This window comes from Puma concolor, chromosome E2 (genome assembly GCF_028749965.1).
Source record: "Puma concolor isolate L17-30 chromosome E2, mPumCon1.1.hap2, whole genome shotgun sequence".
Classification (NCBI taxonomy): Eukaryota; Metazoa; Chordata; class Mammalia; order Carnivora; family Felidae; genus Puma; species Puma concolor.
Window position 1 is genome coordinate 5,230,686 of NC_141681.1, and position 22,208 is coordinate 5,252,893.

The following is a 22,208-nucleotide window of genomic DNA, read 5'->3' on the forward strand; positions in this document are numbered from 1 at the left end:
CGTAGGGACGCCGGGGGCGGGCCCCGCAACGGCTCCGCCCCCGGCGCGGGCGCGTGTCACGTGGGGCGCGGCCCGCGGCAGCTGCGGCGGCGTTGAGCGGGGCGGCGGTGGCGGTGGTGACGGGGGCGGCGGCCTCGCGGCTCTGGCGGGACCGACTCGGAGACTGCGCCGTCTCTGCAGGTACCGCGTCCCCTCCCCCCCCCCCCGCCCCCCGCGCCCGGCCCCGGGTCCCGAGCTCGCTTCGTCCCCCTCGGCCCGTCCCTCCCTGTGAGCCCCGCCACGCCCCCCGGGACCGGTGCCCCTCGGCGCCATCAGCATCCCGGACCTTCGGACCTCTTCGTCTCTCCGTTCCCTACGACCCCCGCCTCGACACCCTTCCTTCCAGACTCATTCCTTCAGCCCCGCGGCGCCCCTTCCCAGCTCCCATCCCGGCGTTGCACCCCGGGGGACCCCCGTTCTGGGCCCGCCCCCTCCCCAGGGACCCCCGAAGGTCTCGCGCCCCACCCACCCCAGCTCGGCCCCTCTGGCCCCAGACCCTAGCCCGGGGCTCCCCGCGAGGCTCCGAGAGTCACCCCTTTGTGCGCGCTCCTTTATTCTCATGTCTGAAGGACTTGGAGTGGGATTTGTTGTCGTCTTTGTTCTGAATTAGTAATTGAGATTAAGGGAGCGCCTGAAGAAAGGCCACCGCCGCTTCCCCAAGCGCGGTGGTTTGCTCGGGTGTGCTGGGCGCCGCCAGGTGCCGGAGCGGAAGGGTCCTGGTCCCTGGTTCAGAGGAGCGTGCAGCCCAGCCACCCCAAGACCTGCAGCCCCCGCGGTGATGCCAGCCAGATTCCCGCCGGGGGTGGGGGGTGGTGTCTCCCAGTGGGGCGGCCAGCCAGGGCTCTGGATTTTGTTAGACCTTGATTCGAATTCCCGTGAGGTCCTGGGTGTGTCACTTTAACCTCTCTCAGCCTCAGTTTCCTCATCTGTAAACTGGGGGGGGTGGGGGGGGGTGGTGATGATAACTCTGCCTCCTAACGTTAGTGAGAAAACAGTGAGGTGTTAGAGCTAAAGTCCTTAGGGGACACTTCTGGTTTGAGCCAGCTCTTGGTTCTAATTCCCCGGCCACTACAGATAGCCCGTAGCTAACGTTGCACATCGAGTTATAGCTGCTAATAGCTAACATTTAGTGAGCACTTAAGTTCAGGCACTGTTCTAAGTGCTTTGTAAGTATGAGGTCCTTTAATTCTTGTGATCTCAGGCAGGAACTATTATGTCGGTATTTACAGATGATGTAAGGAAAGCCCAGAGGTGAAGTAATTTCACCTTCACCCAAGACACAGCTCTTAGGATCCGACTCCAGGAAGTCTATTTTCAGCGTCTGTGGTTTTAGTCACTACAGGAATATTCCAGTAGCGTGGTGTTCAACAAATCGGCATTTTTTTAGTGCATGTTAAAGATTGACATAAAATTCATATTACAGAAAATTCACCATTTAAGGTTTTAGCCATTTCAAAATGTTCTTCGTAGCGGCATATTCACTCTCTCCAGCCATCACCACTTTTTAATTCCAGAACATTCCCATCATCCCAGAAAAAAAAAAAAAAATCCTACCCCGTTAGCAGTCACTCCCCATTCCCACTGCCCCTGTGCCCTGGCAGCCCTGACCATCTACTTTCTGTCTCTGATTTGCCTTATCTGGACAGTTCCTGTGGATTGATTCGTATGATTTGTAGCCTTTTGTGTCTGGCTTCTTGTACCGAGCAGAGTGTTTTCAGGGTTTGAGTAGCAGGGCGCATCGTACTTCGTTCTTTTTATTGCGAATACCCCACCAAATGTGGATTGGCCACATTTTGTTGATCCATTCATCTGTTGATGGTTGTTTCCACGTTGTAGCTATTGTGAATAGCGCTGCTGGGAATATGGCTGTACAAGCTTCTGTGTGAGTGTAAGTTGTCTGGGGTGTATGCCTAGGAGTGGGTGCCACTGTTGTTTTAATTCCTGTTGCACAAATGGAGACCCAAAACCCAGGACTGTTGGATCTTAGACGAGGACTCCCATGTTCTGCTCTTTCCACTGAGCTTCCCGTGAATTCAGGTTAGCCGTAGCCTCCGAATTGGCAAAGGAAGTAAGGAAATTCCAAAAAGTCATGCTACGCCAATAATAACTTGGTCAAAGTGCTGACCCAGAGGTTGAGAAGCTTCTTACGTTTTTTTTTTTTCTCCTCAAGAGTGAAATCCGAGCTGTGAACACAAAGCAGTATTTGATCTATTTGTTACAGAGATATTGTATATGCAGCATCATGCTAGGTGCTGAGGAGGAATTTTAAAGATGGGTGTGATCCCAGCCTCACACCATCACCGAGCTGCAGGAGAATTAAAGACGTAAATCTGAAAAGCAAAGTGGCATAGAACGTTTGTGAAAATAATACAGGGAAATTTGTTTATGTCTCGGGGCCGAGAGGGGTTTCTGAACTGGAGAATAACACAGCACAAACCATACAGGAGAAAGATTGATAAATTTGACTACGTTGAAATCAAGACATTCAGTTCGTCAAAAGCACCGTAAAGAGACAAAACATACGGAGAAGCGGTGTCTAGAATATAGAGTGAAAAGAAAGACAACACGGTAGAAGTAAGGGCAAAAGCCAGGAAGAGGCGCTTCACAGATGAAGAGCCCCAAACAGCACAGAAGCATCAAAGGATGCAGTCAAGCTTATTAGTAATCAGGAAATGTAAATTAAAACCATAGCTCCCGTTTCACAGCCACCCTGTGGGCGGGAGCCGACGGTGCCAGCCATTGGGGAGGGGCGCTCCCTGACGGGCGTGGGGATTGGTCAGATAGACCAAGCTGCTTGGGCAGTGCCTGGTTGAACATGTGCGCGGGTGCCCTGTGGCCCCAGCAGCCTGACTCGGGCACACCCCTTCGAGGGACTCTTGGGCACGTGCTCGGGGGACGCGCACGAGAATGCTCCCGGCAGCTCTCTCCGTAATTGTCAAGCCAAAAGCCCAACCCAAATGCACATCAGCGGTAGAATGGGTGTGCGGGCCGTGGCGTGTCTGTGCTGTGTGTTTGTGTGTAGTGTGCAGCAGCGAAAAGTCTGACCTACAGCTCCCGGGGTACGTGTGAGTCTCGAGAACAACGTTGAGTGAAAGCAGAAAGTCACCAAAGAATATACACGCTGTGGTTGCTTCACATAAAGTTCAAAACCAGACAAGACTGAACACTTTCTTTCAGAATCCCCGCTGGGGTAAAAGTACAACTATTTTATTTGATTTTTTTTTAAAAGGGCAAGGGAATGGTGATGTCAGAATTCAGGAGAGTGGTTTCCCCCAGGGTGGCCGAAGGGGATATGATCAGGGAAGAAGGGGGGGGGGGGGGCTTCTAAGACTGGTTTTATTTGTGAAGGAGGGTGACCGCGTGGCTGTCTTGTTATTCTCTGAACTATGCATAATGGGTTTTAAAACGTGTGTATTTTTCAGTTTTTCAAGCTATAGAAAGATTAGTTTTTCAGACACATCTGCCCTCCGGAGGTCTGTGCTCCAGTTGGGGAACCAAGGGATGAAGGAAACGGTTAATGCTGAGTGATGTGGTAAGGGCTACGTGGGCAAGACAGGAACTCGGGGCCGGAGCCGGGGGTGGGGGGTGGCTTGGTACAGTGGCCTGGGAAGGGGAAGGAAGTGGCACGGGGCTCCCCTTCATCCCAGGCCTGGTGTGTCCTCGGTGTTGTCCGTGAGTGCTGGCATTGAACCGGGGACTTGAGCTGGTCTTGGGAGGACGGACCGGATTTGAGTGCAGAGAGCAAGACAGATGCAGACTCTATGAGAGAAGTAACATTCCTATGAAACACTGTTAATGAAAATAAAGTCGACAGCCCTGGAGCTTTACAGAAAAGCTGGGCAGTGCCGGCTGTTGACGAGGACGGGGGGACGGCCTCGGGTCTACCCCTCTCAGGGGAAGATCGTAGGAATCTCGGAGGCTCTTTTCCTGATCCTGCATACACTAGAAGGTTGTGCTTTAAGGGATGTGCAGGATTTGCAACTTGTCTGTTTACTGTCCTAGAAACTAGACTTGATGGTCTATGTATCCTTCCTTCCATCTATCCATCCATCTTAATTTCCTATTGCTGCTGTAACAGATTACCGCAAACATAGTGGTTTAAAACAGTGCAGATTCATTCATGCTTCTGGAAGTCAGAGGTCTGAAATCCGTCTCACTGGGCTGACGTGAGGGTGTCAGCAGGGCTCTGTCACTCCTGGAGGCTCTGGGGAGAATCTGTTTCCTGCCTTTGGCAGGTGCTTGAGGTGCTGCATTCTCGAGGTAACCCCTCTCCCCGTCGTCAAAGCCAGCGGCCTAGTGTCTTTAAATCCCGCTCGCTGTCTCCTTGACCTCCGCTTCTCGATCGCGTCTCCTCCGACTCTGACCTCCTGCCTCCCTCCTGTAAGGACACGCGTGAGCACAGTGGGCCCGCCCGGATCATCCGGGATCATCTCCCCTCGAGGTCCTTAGCTTCATTCCATCCTCCAAGTCCTCTTTGCCACGTAAGGTGATGTATTCATGAGGCTTGAGGATCAGGATGTGGACGTCTCCGTCTCCGAGGGTCGTTATTCAGCCTGCCACGCTGCCTTTGTTTGGTGGCGAGTTAGCGGTCTTTCCCCGTCACGCTTGCTTCATTGTCCTGGGAAACGTGGCCAGCCCGCCTGATGTTCCCCCGGGCCTCATTCGTTTAGGTGACGTGGTGGTGGCGGTGTTGCAGCCAAGACTTCTCTCTCCGAACTCTTCCTTCCCGGAGGTTTTTGTGGGAGGTTTGCCTGCCCTCTTCGCTGCTAAGTCGCAGCAGCTAAACTCTGGGTCAGGAGGATGTTACTGGCCACAGCAGTGCTTTGAAGAGGTGACTTTGCTCCGTGCAGGTTTTTTTTTTTTTCTTTTTAAAGCAGGCTCCATGCCCAGAGTGGAGCCCAATGTGGGGCTTAAACTCACAACCCTAAAATCGAAACCTGAGCTGAGATCAAGAGTTAGATGCTTAACCGAGTGAACCACCCAGCCACCCTACTCTTTGCAGTTTTGACCATAATTTTCCCACGATACTTTTATGTTTGTAATATTCCCTTTAGAGGTTTTTTTTTTTTTTTTTAACAAGGTTTGTTTTAGGACTTTTTTGGGGAGCAGTTTTAGGTTTTAGAGTAAATGTGAGAGAAAGGTACAGGAATTGCCATATACTCCCTGCTCCCACCCACACAGAGACTGCCCCCGTTGTTTTTTGTTTTTTTTTTGTGTGTGTGTGTGTGTGTGTGTGTGTGTGTATTTTGAGAGAGAGAGAGAGAGAGAGACAGAGCATGAGGGGCAGAGAGGGGAGGGACGGAGACACAGGATCCGAAGCAGGCTCCAGGCTCTGAGCTGTCAGCACAGAGCCCGATGCGGGGGCTCGAACTCATGAACCACAAGATCATGACCTGAGCCAAAGTCGGATGCTTAACCGACTGAGCCCCCCAGGCTCCCCTTGAGACTGCCCCATTGTTAACATCACTCACCAGAATGGTACCTTTTTTTTTTTTTTTTAATGTTTATTTATTTATTTTTGAGAGAGACAGAGCACAAACAGGAGAAGGGCGGAGAGAGAGGGAGAGAGAATCCCAAGCAGGAACCGCACTGTCAGCGCAGAGCCTGATGCGGGGCTGGAACTCCTGAATCGTGAGATCATGCCCCGAGCTGAAATTGAGACTCGGATGCTTAACTGACTGAGCTTCCCAGGTGCCGGCACCCTTTTTTTTTTTTTTTTTTTTTTTTTTTTTTAAATCAAGGCTGAACCTACACTGAACATCATAATCGCCCAAAGTTCATGGATTACCTAAGAGACTTTTTATGTGTTTGATGAATTAGTCCTGGGACTGTTGCCTTGCAGAAGTAGAAAATGCCTAACAGGTGATAGGGAAGTGCTCTCTTCCCGTTTGGGGGACAGTTCCGACTTTTCCTCACCTGTTTTTCTCCCATTTTGTTCACTGATGATTTAGTTTTCTGTAGAGGCCAGAAAACAAAGCTTCGTAACATTTTTTACAAGCAGACTGTGTAAAGCTGATCATTTGACCGTTCTAGTGTTGCTTTCCAAATGGGTTTTTCCAAGTTTCAGGCTAATACCTACCTGTGGGAAAATTAACTAGTCAAACCCTCAAAGCAAGTTAAATGCAGCTCAATATCATGCATATCTTGGTAGGCTTCTAGACTTAAATGTGTAATAAGCTCCTTTAAACCTGGGTTTCCATGAGGTTTCCTGGAAGCTAATGGCTTTGGGGGAAGTCTTAATTTCTTCCTTCATTAGAAAGACATTATTTTCCATCATGTACTACTTACTGAAGGGTGGGGGAGGAGGTTGAGAAGAGGGTGTCAGGAACGTCTGATCTCCTGTTATTTTCCATTTATTGTCCATCTGGGTGTGAGCGAATGTGTAGAAACATGTGATGTGTCTGAGAAGCAGCGGGAGTCGGTCATAAAGCCGTGAGCTCTCAATTCAGCCTTGCCTGTCCCCATCTGGAAGGACCAGGGCTCAGGGCCCCACACCTCCTGCCTGCATCACCACAGCCGCCTCCCTCTGCTGCAAACCGCCTTTCACAACAAACCCGATCAGTGCCCCCCTTTGCCATAAGGAGCTTAGTAAGTCCACACGCTTCTGTTTGGCACAAGGGCCTTTCACAATCCAGCCTTCCCTCCCCAGCCCCCTTTCCACCCCTTGGTGGACATCCTGTGCTGTAGGCCTGGAGAACTTGTCACCGTTTCCTGGCAGGCTGGACCTCTTGCAGTGCTATGCCCTTGCCTCCTTCTCTCCACCGAGGAGGGCCTTCTACCCTCTTCGACAGGGCCCTCGCCACATCGCACCGGATCGCTCTGTTTTATGTTTCGGTGAATCCCTTGTACGCAGGGACGGCAGGGGCTTAACTGTGAAGGGTCGTCAGTGTTTGACACTTAGGTGATCATTGCTGTTTGAGTAGTTTGGTTTTCCTGGTAGACTTGCCTACAGACCAGTGACTATGCGTATTTAGACTTTTGGGAGGTATTGTTTATTATTCACAAATAAATTGGTATTTGAATTTGTCGGTCTTCTGTGAGTTTGGTGGGTGTGAGTTAGCTCTCTCCATGTTGAGCTGTATCTGGAGAACGATGACATTGCACTTCTGTCCCTCAAGGCTGTAGACCAGGCCTAGAACGTATCAGCCCTCTGATTCTCTGTGATTAAAAAAAAAAAAATGTAGCAAAGACAGTGCACGTTTAAGGTCTTTGCCTGTGGTGGAACTGTGATGTGAAATTCCGTCATGGTAGCCGCGTGATAGGACGGCGGAGGGGAGTCTGATGGTAGAGCCGGGAAGCCAGACCGTGCCGGGTCCAAGGCCCTGGAAGCTGCTGCTGCCACTTCGCTTCTGGAGTTGCTGCGTCTTTCTGCTGCCCCTGAGCAGGAGGTCCTTGGTGGGTTTTGCACACGGAGTGTCTCTGCAGAGGGTCGGGGAAGTTTGCGTGGTGGTCCCCTCCCGCGCGGGGGCACAAGAAAGCGTGGAGGCTGAGAGGTGAGCTGGAGACCGGGTAGTGCGGCTTAATGTAGCAGCCGGCTGCTGAGCTCCTGCTGTGGGCCACGGCTGTGGAAGGTGCTGGAAGAACAGAGAGGAATAAGGTTTGCTCTCAGCCCTGGAGGAATTCAGCCTGCAAGGGGGTCTTCAAAAACAAAATGGTTTGGGACCATGTCCAGGGCGCAAGGAGGGGAAAGGTGTCGCAGAGGTTGCTTTGCTCTGCTCGTTCTTGAAGCACCTGCCCCGCTCCCAGGCCAGAAGGGGCAGCTCCACATGCCGCAGGCCACTTCCTCCCGCCACCTCCGCCACGGCCACACGGGTGCCGCGTGCCTGGGCGCAGGCGGGCAGCCTGAGTCTCCAGGAACGTGGACTAGAGGGGCCGGGCCTGCACAGGTGGCGCGGAGGAAGGTGGATTGTGGGGAGGGGACAGTTGGGGGCCCCAGGAAGGCCAGGCGGACACCACGGAGGCAGGATGGCCAGTCCCCTCACCCTCCCGGACCCGCCTGCTCCCTGGCTGTGTCCTGAGCTCCCGGCGTGTCTGCAGAGTGCCGTGTTTCCCGGCTCGCAGAGCTGGTTTATTTCCACTTTGCGAAATGTTCCTTAGGACACAAGGTCCGGGGGCGGCGGGGACGTCCCAGCAGGGCGTCTCCGCAGACAGGTGGGTGTCTGCCGTCCTCCGGGGTGAGGAAATGCTTTGCTGCCTGCACCGGGACTCATGGCCGAGGAATTCATGTGTTTTCTTACTTTTTAAACACCTTGATCTTAGGTTTATATAAAGTTTTCCCAGCTGAGCTGTGAGGGCAGAAGGCAGCACTTTATTTCACGTTAGTTTTTGTTCACAGGTCGGCCTTAAGGGGGCAGAGCGGAATATTCCTGAAGAGCCAGAGCTGGCAGCTGGGAGGTGAGAGGACACCAAGGTAGGTAATGGCCTCGGCAGAAAGTTGTGAGTCTCCTTTGTGGTCAGACACCTGTAGCTAGAGCTTTTCTTCACAAATGTTCAAATTCTTGGAAGAAATTGTGTCTGAGTTTGAGGCAGGAGGACGTCCCCTTTACACGGTTTCCCATTAGTACGAGGCCATTCGATGAGTCACACTTGCTCTTCTCCTCTCTAGCTGGAACCTCCTACGTGCCCTCCGTGCAGTTAGTTCCGCCCAACTTTGCTTCGGTGATAACCCCCTAGATCTTGAACCATAAGATTTCAATTTTCACATTGTTTTAGTATCTTACATATACACCCACCTATATTGGGAGGAGAGATGTAATATTCTAAGAATCTGGATTTTTTTGTTGTAGTTTTGTTATTCCTAATTTTGCATTTTGATGGAAAAGTAGTAGTATATACAAGTCTTATTTTTTGCGTTTGTTTTCCTCGTGGGTTAGCATTTGGTTAGTTAGGAAAGAAGGCACTTGTACACTGTTAAAAAAATTATGCCAGGAACTTCCACAGATGACGGTGTAACGTGGTATCTCGTCTTTACGTTCTTGGAAGAAATGACTGGTTGGGTCGCTTGGTTAGAATCGTGCACTCTTGAGCGGTCTCGGCCATCGTGAGCACCTTGGTACCACATCAGGTCAGGGGCGTGTCCCGTCAGCCACCTGCCTCAGCCGGGACTGGGCTGTGTAGTGAGATGCTGAGCAGGGACCCTGGGAGAGAGTGACACGACACTCCCTCGGCTCTAGCGTCTGGAACCTCGGAGGGGCATTCGTGGGCAGTGGGGGAAGAGTGGACATACTTGGGACCGACAGTCCTGACGCTGAACGCATTTCGGAGGATTTGGAAGTCACTCCAGAGGCTTGTGGCCTTCTGTGTGGCAGATTGATCGCGACAGGAGGGACCTCTTGCGGCCAAACTTTGTTGCTCTTGATACTTCATATTTTAGGAAATCTCAGCCCGGGTAGTTGACGAAGAAAAATTACCCCAGAGGAGTGTTTAGTTGTTCTCACGTTATGAAGTATTTGGTTTGCGTAGTTAATGAAATTTACAGTGTTTCCTCTTCACGGTCCATTTTGGCATTCTTGTCGAAGGAGGTACGTTTCTGTGAACAGAACTCCGGTATATGGCTTTACCAGTAGGAGATGAGATGGGCCAACTTCAGCATTTTCTGTGTTATTTGGGGAAAACATTCCTTTAAGGCCAGAGCAGCTTCATTAGTGATCTGGTGGCTGTGCACAGCTCGCTGCTTGAGAGACCATCCGTGTGGTGGGGCATTTGGGAACCCCACTGCCCAATCATCTCCTCAGTTTTCTCTCCTATTTCTTTGTGACTTTGTTGGTTTGTAGTTCTGATTACACATTCACATCTGTATCAGTTTATATGTATTCAACACGTACCTATCTGTATTCAGCAGGCTTTCTGTTACTCTATGTGTCTTTTATCACAGTATGCTGTCACTCCTATAATGTGTGCTGTTGCCGTGGCTAATTGGTTTTCTCCTGCGTAGCTCGTTTTCACTCTGCAGAACTTGATTGAGCTCAAATTACATTGCAGTGGAGTGGGAGGGAATTCGCTCGTTCCTCCTTAAGCTTATGCCTATTTTTGATGCTTTTTTGGGGGGATTTTCTTAGTTTCAGGAATCTTTTTTTTTCCCTATTTTAATGGGACTTCTAAAGAGGGCCCATTCCCAGAAATGTTCAGTATATTTTGGATTAAAGTCATTTGTCTTTTATGTAATAAATGCTATGTCCTTGTGTTTGTGCGTATGAGTTCCTGTTAATTTAGTTGCAGTCTCTTGTGATCTCTTTGATATCTTGTCCGTTGCAGACAGCACACGGCTGGATCTGGCGTCAGCGGTCCCCAAGCCTAGTCTAGGACCAAGTTCATCAGCCTTGGTAGTGCCTGACTTTTGTCTGTCTCGGCAGGGTCATTTCTCATCACGGGCACACACAGACCAGTTCATATGGCATTTAGAATTGTTCTTTAGGGGCGCCTGGGTAGCGCTGTCGCCCTGACAGAGCTCAGAGCTCTGATTTCAGCTCAGGCCACGATCTCACGGTTCGTGAGTTTGAGCCCCACGTCTGGCTCTGTGCTGACAGCTCGGAGCCTGGAGCCTGCTTCGGATTCTGTGTCTCCCTCTCTCTCTGCGCCTTCCTCACTCATGCTCTGTCTCTCTCTCTCAAAAGGAAACATTAAAAAAATTAAAGAAAGAAAGAACGAAAGAATTGTTTTGTTAAATGGCCTTCTCTTTTCTTGGGTACAATTAATGAACTCCTCTGTGAATCCGTAGCATGTGTCATGGTACCTGGAACATAGTAAGGGCTTTGTAAATGCTTGCTGCGTGGGTACTTACAAGAGCGAGTTGTGTTGGACTCTTTGTTCGGCCGTAGGGAGCAGGGCAAAGGTATTGGTGCCCCGGTGACCTCAGTAAGACAGAGGCGTCCTGCTCTGTTGTCACTTAAGAAAGCCAGTTCTGGGGCGCCTGGGTGGCTCAGTTGGTTCGGCTCACGTTGTGACCTCAAGCCCCGGGTCGGGCTCTGTGCTGACAGCTGTGCTTTGGATTCTGTGTTTCCCTTTCTCTCTCTGCCCCTCTCCCACTCGTGCTCTGTTCCTCTGTCTCTCAAAAATAAATGTTAAAAAAGAAATCTGAAAAACAAAAAAGAAAACCAGTTTCTCGGGTGTGGGGAGTACCTGTTTTATAAAAATACATGTTTTGTATATTATTTATTCACAATATCATTTATGTGAAGGTGTATTACAGCTTAGTTTTGTCTCAAATGGATTGTAAGCTCTTTTTGGCCAAGGCAGTGTCTTAATACTGCCTCTGTTTCTTCTACTCTGTCTCGGCGTGGGTGGTGGGCCTCTGCACTGGCTCGATTTGAAGAAAGCAGGGAAGTAAACACACCTCTCAGCTGTTACATGAATTAAAAGTCTGTCTGTCACTGTGCTGGGCGAGGAGCTTTTTTAGGGCGCAGAGCATATTGTGTTTATCTCTGTATCCACAACATGTAGCACAGTGCCTGAATTTTTGTAGGAATTTGATAGCTCTTGGTAGTTATGTTGACTAATCTCTTTAGAAGAAAAGGACTTTATGAGCTGCAGATGTTAATGAGATTATAAATGGATTGGATCCATGGGTTACATGCGTTTGAGACATTACTGTTAGTTGAATGCATAATTGTCCAGCTCTGACGTCCTTAGATGTCTGTCTTCATTCAGACTCCGTGTGTTCCTTTAACTTAACTAAGCAAAGCACGCCTCTCTCCCTCCCCTCCCCCCTCCCCCCCTCCCCCGCAGGCTGCCATGGCTGCCGTTGACAGCTTCTACCTCTTGTATCGGGAGATCGCCAGGTCCTGCAATTGCTACATGGAAGCTCTGGCCTTGGTTGGAGCCTGGTATACAGCCCGAAAAAGCATCACCGTCGTCTGTGACTTTTACAGCCTGATCAGACTGCATTTCATCCCACGCCTGGTGAGCAGAGCAGATCTGATCAAGCAATACGGAAGATGGGCAGTCGTGAGTGGTAAGAAATGTTCTAATGGTAACAGTATAAGCTTTTCTGTTTGTGTTTTAAGTCGGATGCCGTGCTCGAGGAGTTACTGAATTCTGTGGGAAGTTTTCACGGGAGCATAGTTCCGTTGTGATCACGTTCACATTTTCTTACTGCCCTCCTCTCGGAAGGATTGTCCTGTGACGTCTGCCTCTCCTGCTCTCCTGTGCCCAGTCCTGCTCACCTTCCTACCTCTTGCTTTTCCTTTGGCTCTGTTCTGAAATTGTCCTTAGAAACTGTCACCACTTTCAGAAATGCTTCCCTTAAGTTAAATTTCATTTTCATTTATCAGTTTCCCAGGAAAGTACCTCCCAGCACTCGTTCAAGCCAGATATAAGCTTGAAAACCATTCTCTGCCGTGTTTCACAATCAGCTTGGTGGACGTGAAATCGCCCTTCTGGGGTTTATTTCCAGTGTGAACCCTTCTCTGCTTAACCCCGGAAATGGGGTATTTAAGGTTCCCTGTGAAGGTTGCACCCGAGACGATCGTGCTCACGTGCTGTGACTTGGGTTGCAGGTGCCACGGACGGGATCGGGAGAGCCTATGCAGAAGAGCTAGCAAGCCGTGGTCTCAACATCATCCTGATTAGTCGCAACCAAGACAAGTTGCAGATGCTGGCTAAGGACATCGCCGACACCTACAACGTGGAGACCGATATCATAGTGGCGGACTTCAGCAGCGGCCGGGAGATCTACGACCCGATTCGAGAAGCCTTGAAAGACAGAGACATCGGCATCTTGGTGAATAACGTGGGCGTGTTTTATCCCTACCCCCAGTATTTTACTCAGGTCTCCGAGGACAAACTCTGGGATATCATAAATGTAAACATTGCCGCGGCCAGTTTGATGGTCCACATAGTGTTACCAGGAATGGTGGAGAGAAAGAAGGGCGCTGTTGTCACCATCTCTTCTGGCTCCTGCTGCAAGCCGACTCCCCAGCTGGCTGCGTTTTCTGCTTCTAAGGTAATGTCTTCCCGATTGGAAAATGGCATCAGAAGGCAATAGGACCTTTATTACGTGGTTTGGTCCGGTTTGCTGAGCTCTTTGTCGGCAGCTCGCGTTGACTGTATTTTTTTCCTGAAATGGTAGTAAGCAAGCCTTTTTCCCCTCCTGAATTTTCTTCCACCTTCCCCCCGAATTAAGTCTTGACCCCTGCTCCGTTTTAACAGGCTTATTTAGACCACTTCAGCAGAGCACTGCAGTACGAGTATGCTTCTAAAGGAATCTTCGTACAGAGTCTAATCCCGTTCTACGTGGCTACCAACGTGACCGCACCCGGCAGCTTTCTGCACAAGTGCCCGTGGTTGGTGCCTTCGCCCAAAGTATACGCACACCATGCTGTTTCTACCCTTGGCATTTCGAAAAGGACCACAGGATACTGGTCCCATTCTATCCAGGTAACAGTATGCGCTCGGCTCCTGTAATTAGGTTAATGCATCCTGAACCTCTCTAAATGATACATGGCAATCTGACTGAGGCCATGTCTCACCGCGGAAACGTGAGAATTGCAAATTCTGATTCTTAAACCTGACACTCTTAGTGGTTCTGGTTAAGTCACTAAATTCCCTTTTGTGAAGTTACTATTTTATCAAGAACGTCGAATAGTTTCATCTGTGTGATCCCTAAGAGATGAGATACGCTGCTTTCATATAGGGAGATGGTAGCAGTGTAAACATACTAAGTATTTACGTGGGGATTCCAAAGTCAAACAGATTCTAGTAATGATTGAGAGGGTGCCTCTAAATCAGCAGTGTAACCCACGAACGCGAAACCAAGGTCGGTCTGTATCTCACATAACCATCGAGCCAGCTAATGCCCTAGCGTATTCTGGAACTCATTTGTTCAAGAAGCATAGACTCTACCGTTGAGTTTCCTGTTCAGGCGTGACAGAGGTGTGGGTCTTTGGTAGTTGAAGGAGTAACTTGGATATTTGAAAATTTGGTTCCAAGCATTCGGTAGAGAGCTCGTGATTTGTTAGAGCAGATTGTGGCGGAATTGGTAGGCGCGCCCTAGTTTAGAATGGTTGCTCTTTGGTTTGTAGTTTCTTGGTTGCCAAGCAAATGTTTTTGAGACTGTTTGTGCGTAAAGATCGTTAAATTTGTCATCACCAAATTCTTAGGTAAGTAAATCAACAATTTTTACTTTTATCGAAAGATTTGGCGAAAAGTTTCTTGAGTAAAAAGGAGTTTTACTTACGTGGTTGTTTCCAGGCCCTTCGTTCCTGGAGAAAAGCAGAGAAAGGCAAAACAGCAGTTTTCGAGGCCAGCGAACCAACGTTGAAGTTATGTGAAAAATGAAGACCTATCCAGGACGGGATGGGGCTGAGCCGTGGCAGATGTTTTGACTGCATTTAGAAAATACCCACATTTTAGTGATAATTAGTTCACGTTGATGAACTCTTCTTGAGAATGTATATTTTTCTGCCCAGAAGATCTGTTAATTCCTAGAGTAGCTTTTTGTACAGAGCTGTTAAAACTTTACGTGTTTGTCTGTTTTCGTTTCTATTTTACTCAGATTATTTTGAGCATTATCACTGTTTTCTTCTTTTTAAAATTCTTTTATTTTTTTTTTTGAGAGAAAGGGAGCGCGCGAGCGAGCCTGCACACGTGAGCAGGGAGGGGCAGGGGTAGAGGGCACCTTAAGCAGACTCCGTGCTCCGCGCGAAGCCCGACGTGGGGCTCAGTCTCATGACAGAGAGATCATGACCTGAGCCAAAATCAGGAGGCGGACACTCATCCAGCTGAGCCACCCAGGTGCCCCACTTGTTTTGTTTTCAATTTTACAACAAAGATTTGATCGTTCATCACTGTTTTGTCCATAGTCGGATTCTCGGATAGCTTTAGGCGCTGTGATTTTTCTTTCTAATCATCATCTCTTCCGAATACGGTTTTCTCGGGCCGCAAAGATCAAATTTTGTGAAGATTTGCTTCCTCTGTCAATTTTTAGTGCCTGAGGAATTGACTGGGTGAAGTTTGATGTGCCCCACGTACCAACCGTATAAAACGTTATCTGTGCTATTTGTCTCGGTTAGTTGTCCACATTTCGAATGGAGCAAGAGTAGATACACCGTGTTGGGTTTAGAATCTTGGAAATCCTTGATGACGTCGATGAAGGCAGTTTCGGGATCTTTCTGAGACCCGTGGGTTGCCGTGAGCGGCGGGGAGGGACACGGAAAACGCACGCGCCACAGATGCGGCGGCAGGTGGATTGGGCCCGAGGAGGGAGGTGTATTTGTCAGTCCGTTTATGGCAGCAGAGATGTGGCTGTTCGTGAGTGCTGGGGGGAAGGGCTGTGTGGAGAAGAGTGGCCTACAGATGGGAGAGAAGGCGTGGTACCGGAAGCGAGGGCAGGACCGAGAGCGCAGAGGAGGGGAGGTGACGTGGGCCTGGGGACAGTGAGGAAGGCGAGGAGGCCATGGAGGCGAGGAGGGGCTGCTGTCTGGTGGCTCCTGTGAGGGACTCGGAGACCGAGGAGGTATGGGGGTGGGGTGGGGGGGTGCTGCTTGCGGGTGAGTGACCCTTGTGGGACCCGCTCTCTGGACAGCCTCTGGAGTCATTTCACCACCCTTTACTGAGAATGCAGTGTATTCAGCGATGGCTGCTAAGTGTATAAAAGAGGCTCTTTCTGATGCGCTTGCACAGAGGTCGGGGTGGGGGGCGGCGGGGGGAGGTGTCCTCACTCCTTCCCCGGGCCGCAGCCCTTGCGGGTGTCCACAGAACACTGTCCGACACGGGAGCCGCGTTCGCTCGCGGCCGCACCTTTTCTGCGTTCTTGCCGTCCATGGAGTTGAACGATTGCCTCTTCCCTGCGTTACACTGGTTGTCTTAATGATTTGCGAGCAAAAAAATAGAAAAAAACCGATTTGGACTTAAAACAGCTCGAAAGGAGTCCGGTGCCTTTCCTTTGATTGCTAACTAGTGTTCAGCGTTGATTCGGGAGCACTTCTCATTCGCAGAAGCGGCACCAGGCGGTATTGTCTGCTTCGGAACACAGAGCGAGGCCGACGGAAAAGCTGATAGCTTTCTGTCTGTGGGTCTTGACGTGAAGGCCAGAGACACTCTGGTATGTGTTAGGCTGGAAAAGCCATTAAGTCGACAAGTTGACCAGAAAGGGTCTTGCTTAGGGGCCCGGGGGCTGTGCTCCTGGTGGTCCGCTGACCGAGCCACGGGGACCGGCAGGCGGGGTGGGGCATCTGGGCTCTCTCTGCTCGGAATTTCTCCCCACAGTGGGCGTATTTGTTCACGCGTGCCGTGCGTCTGTGGCTATTGGAAAAAGAAGACGTGGCGTTTAGAGGAGAGGGGAGCTGGGGGGCGGTGAGGAGGCCCTGGAATTGCGTCTCGAGATGTGGTGAGGGGCCAGGGGAGGCAGGCCGGCAGCCGTGTCAGAGGTCACGGCCCCCCTTGCCCAGCCCAAGTTCCCGTGCCGGTTGCCGGCCGGGAAGGGGACTGCACACCGCACGGCTTCGGTGCTGCTGTGTTTCTTCCTTTGGAATAACTCTGGCGCGAGGATCCAGCCCGGGTTCTTTGGGCTCTTTTCCACCTTGGCTCTTCCCAGTTCTTACCCAGGCCCCACCCGCGCCGGTCTCTGAAGAACACGGCATCGGCGTTTTCATTGCTGATGCAGATTTGCAACCAGCCGAACACGCCCGTTTGCTATTGAGTTTCTCCTCCGGCTCCGGCTCCCCACGTCTTACTGAACAGCAGTCCCTGCGGGGACTACACTGCGTCCGGATCGGTTACTGTTGGCTTTTGTCCCAGGAGAAAAGCAGCTCCTTTCCTTGACCTAGACAGTGGGTCAGGGTCTGAACATGCACAGAGCCTTCCAGAGCCCGAGACCCAACCCTCCCTTCCCTCCTTCCCCGCCCCCCCAGACACACTCACACTCACTCCCCTTGTAAACAAGTAGGTGGGTCGCCCCTTTAGTTTCTAATCTGTCAGTACACAGGGGATGAAGTTCTTTCCTCTTCCAGTAGCTCTTTTCACCAAGCTCTTTCCATGCTGCTACCCAGGGTGCTAGGACCCCGCTCGGATAAGTTGGAGATGGTGTGCCCGTGACGTCTCCACATGCAGCACGTCAGGACGGTGGCACAGTGCACCCTGATGCTGGTCCCCTTGCGGTAGACAGTGGTCAGGGGTGGAAATTAAAAACGAAGATTCTTAGGTGTTCATCCCTCCTTACTGGATACATACTGCAAAAACGCATCGTAGTCCACCCTTACCAGAGGGGGCCTGAAGCCAGAGATGGTGCCGAGCCCTGTAGAGACCATGTCTTTTCCTGTATGTCCGTACTTACGATAAAATTTAATTGATAAATTAGGCACAGTAAGAGATTCACAACAATAGTGATGAAATAGAACAGTTATAACAACACTGTAATAAAAGTTACGTGACCCTGGTGTCTCTCTCTGTCTCTCAAAATACGTTACTGTCCTGCACTCGCCCTTCTCGTGATGACGTACGAATGCGGTCTCTCCGAAAATACCTTGCTGTTTGGTTCGCAGCCTTCTTGTTGTTGTTGTGTGTCTCTGTGATGAGAGGGAGTGAGGTGAGTGACGTAGCATTAGGCTGCTGTTAACAGGGTGAAAAGTCAGGAGATCGTCTGCTTCTGGACCAAACTTGACCTTGACCGTGGATAACTGAAACCATGGAAAGCAGACCCGGGGCGGCAGGGGCACTGCTGTACTTGGAAGGGGGGCTCCACTTCTGGAGTCTGCCCCAGGCTGCTGTGTGTTTGAGTGCGTCCCTATTCCTGGCGTCCTCTTGGACTTCCTGGAGCTGACTTCCTGGATCTCCTTGGATTTAGAACCTTTTGCTTTAGAGCAGCAGCTCCTGGGAGGTGGATCCAGGTATTTTCCCCACAAAATCCTGCTTTGCAAAGAGGTCCAGAGAGACCTTAGTTGCGTCCCCAGAAAGTTTCCCGTGGCTCCTGGCCGGATACTGGGCTCCTGTCTGTGAGGCGGTGGGCTGGTGCTTCTCTGGAACCTGCAGTGGACATCCGTGGCTCCACGACTGTCATCCCACAGGTCATGATACTGGGCCCCCCTCCTGTTCGTTGTGGCCTCCCCACAGTTGTACAGGTACCCCGGGTCTGGGGTGACCTCTGTTATTTTAGTTCTGTTCAAGGCTAGAATTTTAGCACTTGCCAGCCGTCTGCTCCTCTCTCTGTCTTCCTTTTCCTTTTCTTTTCCCTTCTTCAGGGGCCAAGTGTCCTGTGCTCTACCAGCCGAGCCCGCCAGGCCTCCCATTCATCTCCTTCCCTACCGTACTAGTAGAACTTCCACTCAGCGCAGTCCTGGACGAACTTGTCAGCGTAGCGCGGAGTTTTTGTCCACCTTGGCACGGGTGGCATTCGGCGTTGGATAATCCCTTGTTGTGGGGCTTTCCTGGGCATCCCTGGCCTCTACCCACTGGATGCCAGTAGCACCGGCACCCCAGTTGTGACAACCAGGAATGTTTCTGGACATCGCGTTATATCCCCTTGGGTGGCAAAATGGCGGGGGTGGGAGTCCCCGGGACAGAGCGGCATCGGTAGGATTCTCCCCCGGGGTGCCCAGGCCGTCGTCCTCACAGCTCAGGTCTGTCCCGCGGTCCCGGTGTTTTTGACTCCGTTCTCTTGTTGCATTTCGCCCCATCCTGCCCCTCAAACCTTTTCCCACACAGTACTAGTCACCGATGCATTTATCCGTTTCAACTGCCTTTCGTTCCTGGAGTGGTCTTGTCCTTCTCAACCAAATGACCACCCTGTTCGTCTCGTGTTAAGTAAAGATGGGCTCACACTCCTTCCTGCATGTACGTCTGTCCAACCTCATTGGCGGGGGTGGGGGGGTTGGCGGGTGGTGAGTGTACTTGAATTCCCACGGAGTCCAGCACAGGTTCGTATACAAAACTAGGCGTTTGGTACAAGAGCACCTAAGGGCTTTTTCTTTTTTTCGTATTTAATTTGATTGGTGGTATTTGTTGCATTGAGTCATATACTGACATTGAAGTGTCTGTGCTTTGCATTCTAACCTTCTAACCTTTTTCTCTTTTCTTTTTAGTTCCTTTTTGCACAGTATATGCCTGAATGGCTCTGGGTGTGGGGAGCAAATGTTCTCAATCGCTCTTTGCGTAAGGAGGCCTTATCCTGCAAAGCGTGAAGCCGCGTGAAGGTTGGGAACTTTTGCCAGCTCGCGGGAGCCTGCAGTATTCTGACGTTTGGAAGAACACATTTACCTTCTGTGTTTTCTTTTATTACTGAGTATTTAGCATACTGTTGACTCATCGTCTGCAAAGCGTACGTAATACTTTCAGAGAATGCTGTGGAGAAACCTCAAGGGCCACATCACACGGATGGTACAGAAGTAAACAACGACTGAGGCACGAGAACTGGTTGGGGGAACCTAAATTTTGATGCTTTTTTTTTTTTTTCCTCTAAGCTGTCCAAAAGCCATGCGATTTACGTTGTTCTATGAGCTGCAGCAATCTTGATAGTGAAATATAATACGACTTGTCAGCTCTCGTCGTTTCGAATGTTTTTTTTTTTTAAGGGAAATTATCTATTTCAGTAGATGAATTATAGTATTGATTTTCAAATGTTCATCAGGAAAGACTATTGAAAGGTGTGATTTTGTAAGACTGCTGGTGTAATTAGCAGTAGAACCCTGTATCATATTGTATAGCTCTGTTTGTGTGTGAAAATGCTACACTTCAGGCGGCATTTCACTAGAGGCCATGTGCGTATGTGTGTCGTGTACATCCAGACAACTTTATTTATGGTTAAGTTACTTTGGAAAATACGTCTTGTTAAGATGGCCTAACGTGGAACCTTATGGGGTATTATGATTCTAGATTACTCCTCTTCATACTAAATAAGCCCACCCAATTTTGTGCTATAGGCTTGCCGTGTATAATATCATACATTCTGTTGTTGCTTTTTTTTTTTAAATCTGTGAAATTAATTCATTACTAGATTTGGACCTATAACGGTTGACCCTCCGTCATCTCTTGATTTATAATTGCTGTGGATAAGTAGTGATTTCTCAGCCTCTGCCCCATTTTATAACTGAAGTTTAGCCCTTTAGAGCTTATATCTGGTTTTCATATCCTGTTCCATGTAATATTCTCTTATAGTGGCATCATTGGAGTAAACGTCAAGTACTTACGGCATTGTCGTTAACACATGGATAAATTATGTGTGTGATAATGATGTATGTATTAGAAGCTTGTTCTTGGTTCGTGTAATGAGTTTACACGTTATAGTGAACGCTCTCACTGATGTGAAGATCGTTAGGCACAACCCCCCACGATAGGAGTTGGCGCTGAAACCTACTGTGAAATAAATGTTTTTGGCTCGGATCTTACAAAGCCAGACATTTCTGAGGACCGCTCTCTAGTGCTTTGGCAACCATAGATCGCCATGTGGACGTGACGGTACGTGCCAGTTAAGAATTGGGGGTCTGTGATTGTGACGGTGATGCAGAAACTAGTAAATAGGTTGAAATCAGGACCTCTACGGAATTGTTTTCGCCTGAGATGGTACTCCATTATGAGTCAGGCCAGAGCACGCTTCGGTGTCTTACCCACGATTTCGCCAGTGCTGTTGCCTCAGTATTTCCAGATCTGACACGGACTCAGAAGATCAGTGATTGAGTTCAGAAGCTCTTCCACTGACAGACCAGGCCTTCGTTACACAAAAGGAAGACCTTCACACGTGAAAACTTAGTAGCGGGATCACGCGGCACTGAGCACGTTGAGGGAGTTAGCGTGGATGCCTTCGTCACAGCTGGCATTTTCCCTACCCAGCAGTTAACATACGGTCATTAAGACTAGAACAGAGTTTGCTTTCATGCCACATTGACCTGAAGTTTTCATTGACGTGTAGTAAGAAGCAGCAGCTTGATGTAAAAACACCCCGTTTATATCTAAGCTGTTACGTGGTGAGGTATTGAGTCGCCGTTATGTGATGAGAACAAGTAAATCATGTCCGTGATGTTGTAAAATTCTCTACTTGGCAGGACGTTTGTAAGACAGCTGCTGCAAAGCTTGTGAAAGATCAGAATGAAGAATGTTCCTTAGGTTTCTTCTTCGATAAAATACGTTTTCCCAGAGCTCATTTGAGAATCAGAATTGGGCCCACTGCGGATGGGATTTCTTAGGAAGAATGTGGGAACTTAAGAACCTTTGAAATAATCTGTGAACTGAAAATTTAACAATAAAAACTGTTGCTTCTCCTTCCATTGGAAGAGGTTTTGCTCTGAGTAATTGTATTTGGAATGAAAGATTTTTCCCCCATAGGAACAATTCCCTTAAAATTACCGAAAAATAATGGAGTCTGTGAACACCTGTGGTAGTAATTCATTAAAAGCTGCTAATTCAGCAAGAAAATGGTCCATAACCACGTGTCTGCTAAGTCTTTCAAAACGAGTAAGTTGATGTTTTGCTCTCATTCTCCTGGTAGGTTGAGTAGACGGAGCTAGGTTTTGATCATTGACTTTGGCGACATGGAGATCACTACTGGTTTTGCTCCGAGCCATTTTGTCTGGATGAAAGATAGATTGTAGTGGGTTCAAGGAGCAGAAAGAAAAAGGGAGACAGCAAGGAGAGACAGTTCTGTTTTCTTTGTTTTTTTTGAATGTTTTTAATCTTTATTTATTTTTGAGAGAGAGTGCAAGCGGGGGAGGAACAGAGAGAGAGGGAGACACAGAATCCAAAGTGGGCTCCAGGCTCTGAGCTGTCAGCACAGAGCTGGATGGGGCCGGGGAGGGGGTGGGGGTTCGAATTCATGAACCGTGAGATCATGACCTGAGCCAAAGTCGGACACCCAACCAACTGAGCCACCCAGGCGCCCCAGGAGAGACAGTTCTTTTGAGGAGTCTTGTTCTGTTTTAATCTCAGTTACTTAAAATCTTGTCACATTTGGGAACCAGAGGGTTAGGTGGTATCCTCAATCTTGATATCGTGGGCCCTCCTAAACCAAGTCCAGTCTGTCTGTGTCTCTGTCTCAGGACTGGCTTGGCTGTTACTCTTTAAAATAGCATTTAGTCTGAATAAAGATTTACCTTCCCATGGAATTTGCAAATTCTTTATTAGACATGTAAAACATGAAGTTATTTTAGAACCTGGAGTGGTGGGAAATGGCTAGACGAGGAGCCTAGGGCTCTCATCCTTTCTTAGTAGATTTCTAAAACACCTGTCTTGTGCCCTGGCCCCCTTCA

At 49.5% G+C, this 22,208-nt stretch overlaps 1 protein-coding gene across 1 annotated transcript; it reads left to right on the forward strand.

The window, feature by feature from the left end:
• Positions 1 to 44: 44 nt before the first annotated feature.
• HSDL1 (hydroxysteroid dehydrogenase like 1) lies at positions 45 to 21,236 on the forward strand. Its single transcript, XM_025920767.2, has 6 exons — positions 45 to 180; positions 8,375 to 8,449; positions 11,764 to 11,989; positions 12,534 to 12,979; positions 13,186 to 13,413; positions 19,053 to 21,236. The coding sequence occupies exons 3-6, from the start codon at positions 11,770 to 11,772 to the stop codon at positions 19,149 to 19,151; spliced, it is 993 nt and encodes a 330-aa protein (XP_025776552.1). The 5' UTR covers positions 45 to 180; positions 8,375 to 8,449; positions 11,764 to 11,769; the 3' UTR covers positions 19,152 to 21,236.
• Positions 21,237 to 22,208: the final 972 nt, after the last annotated feature.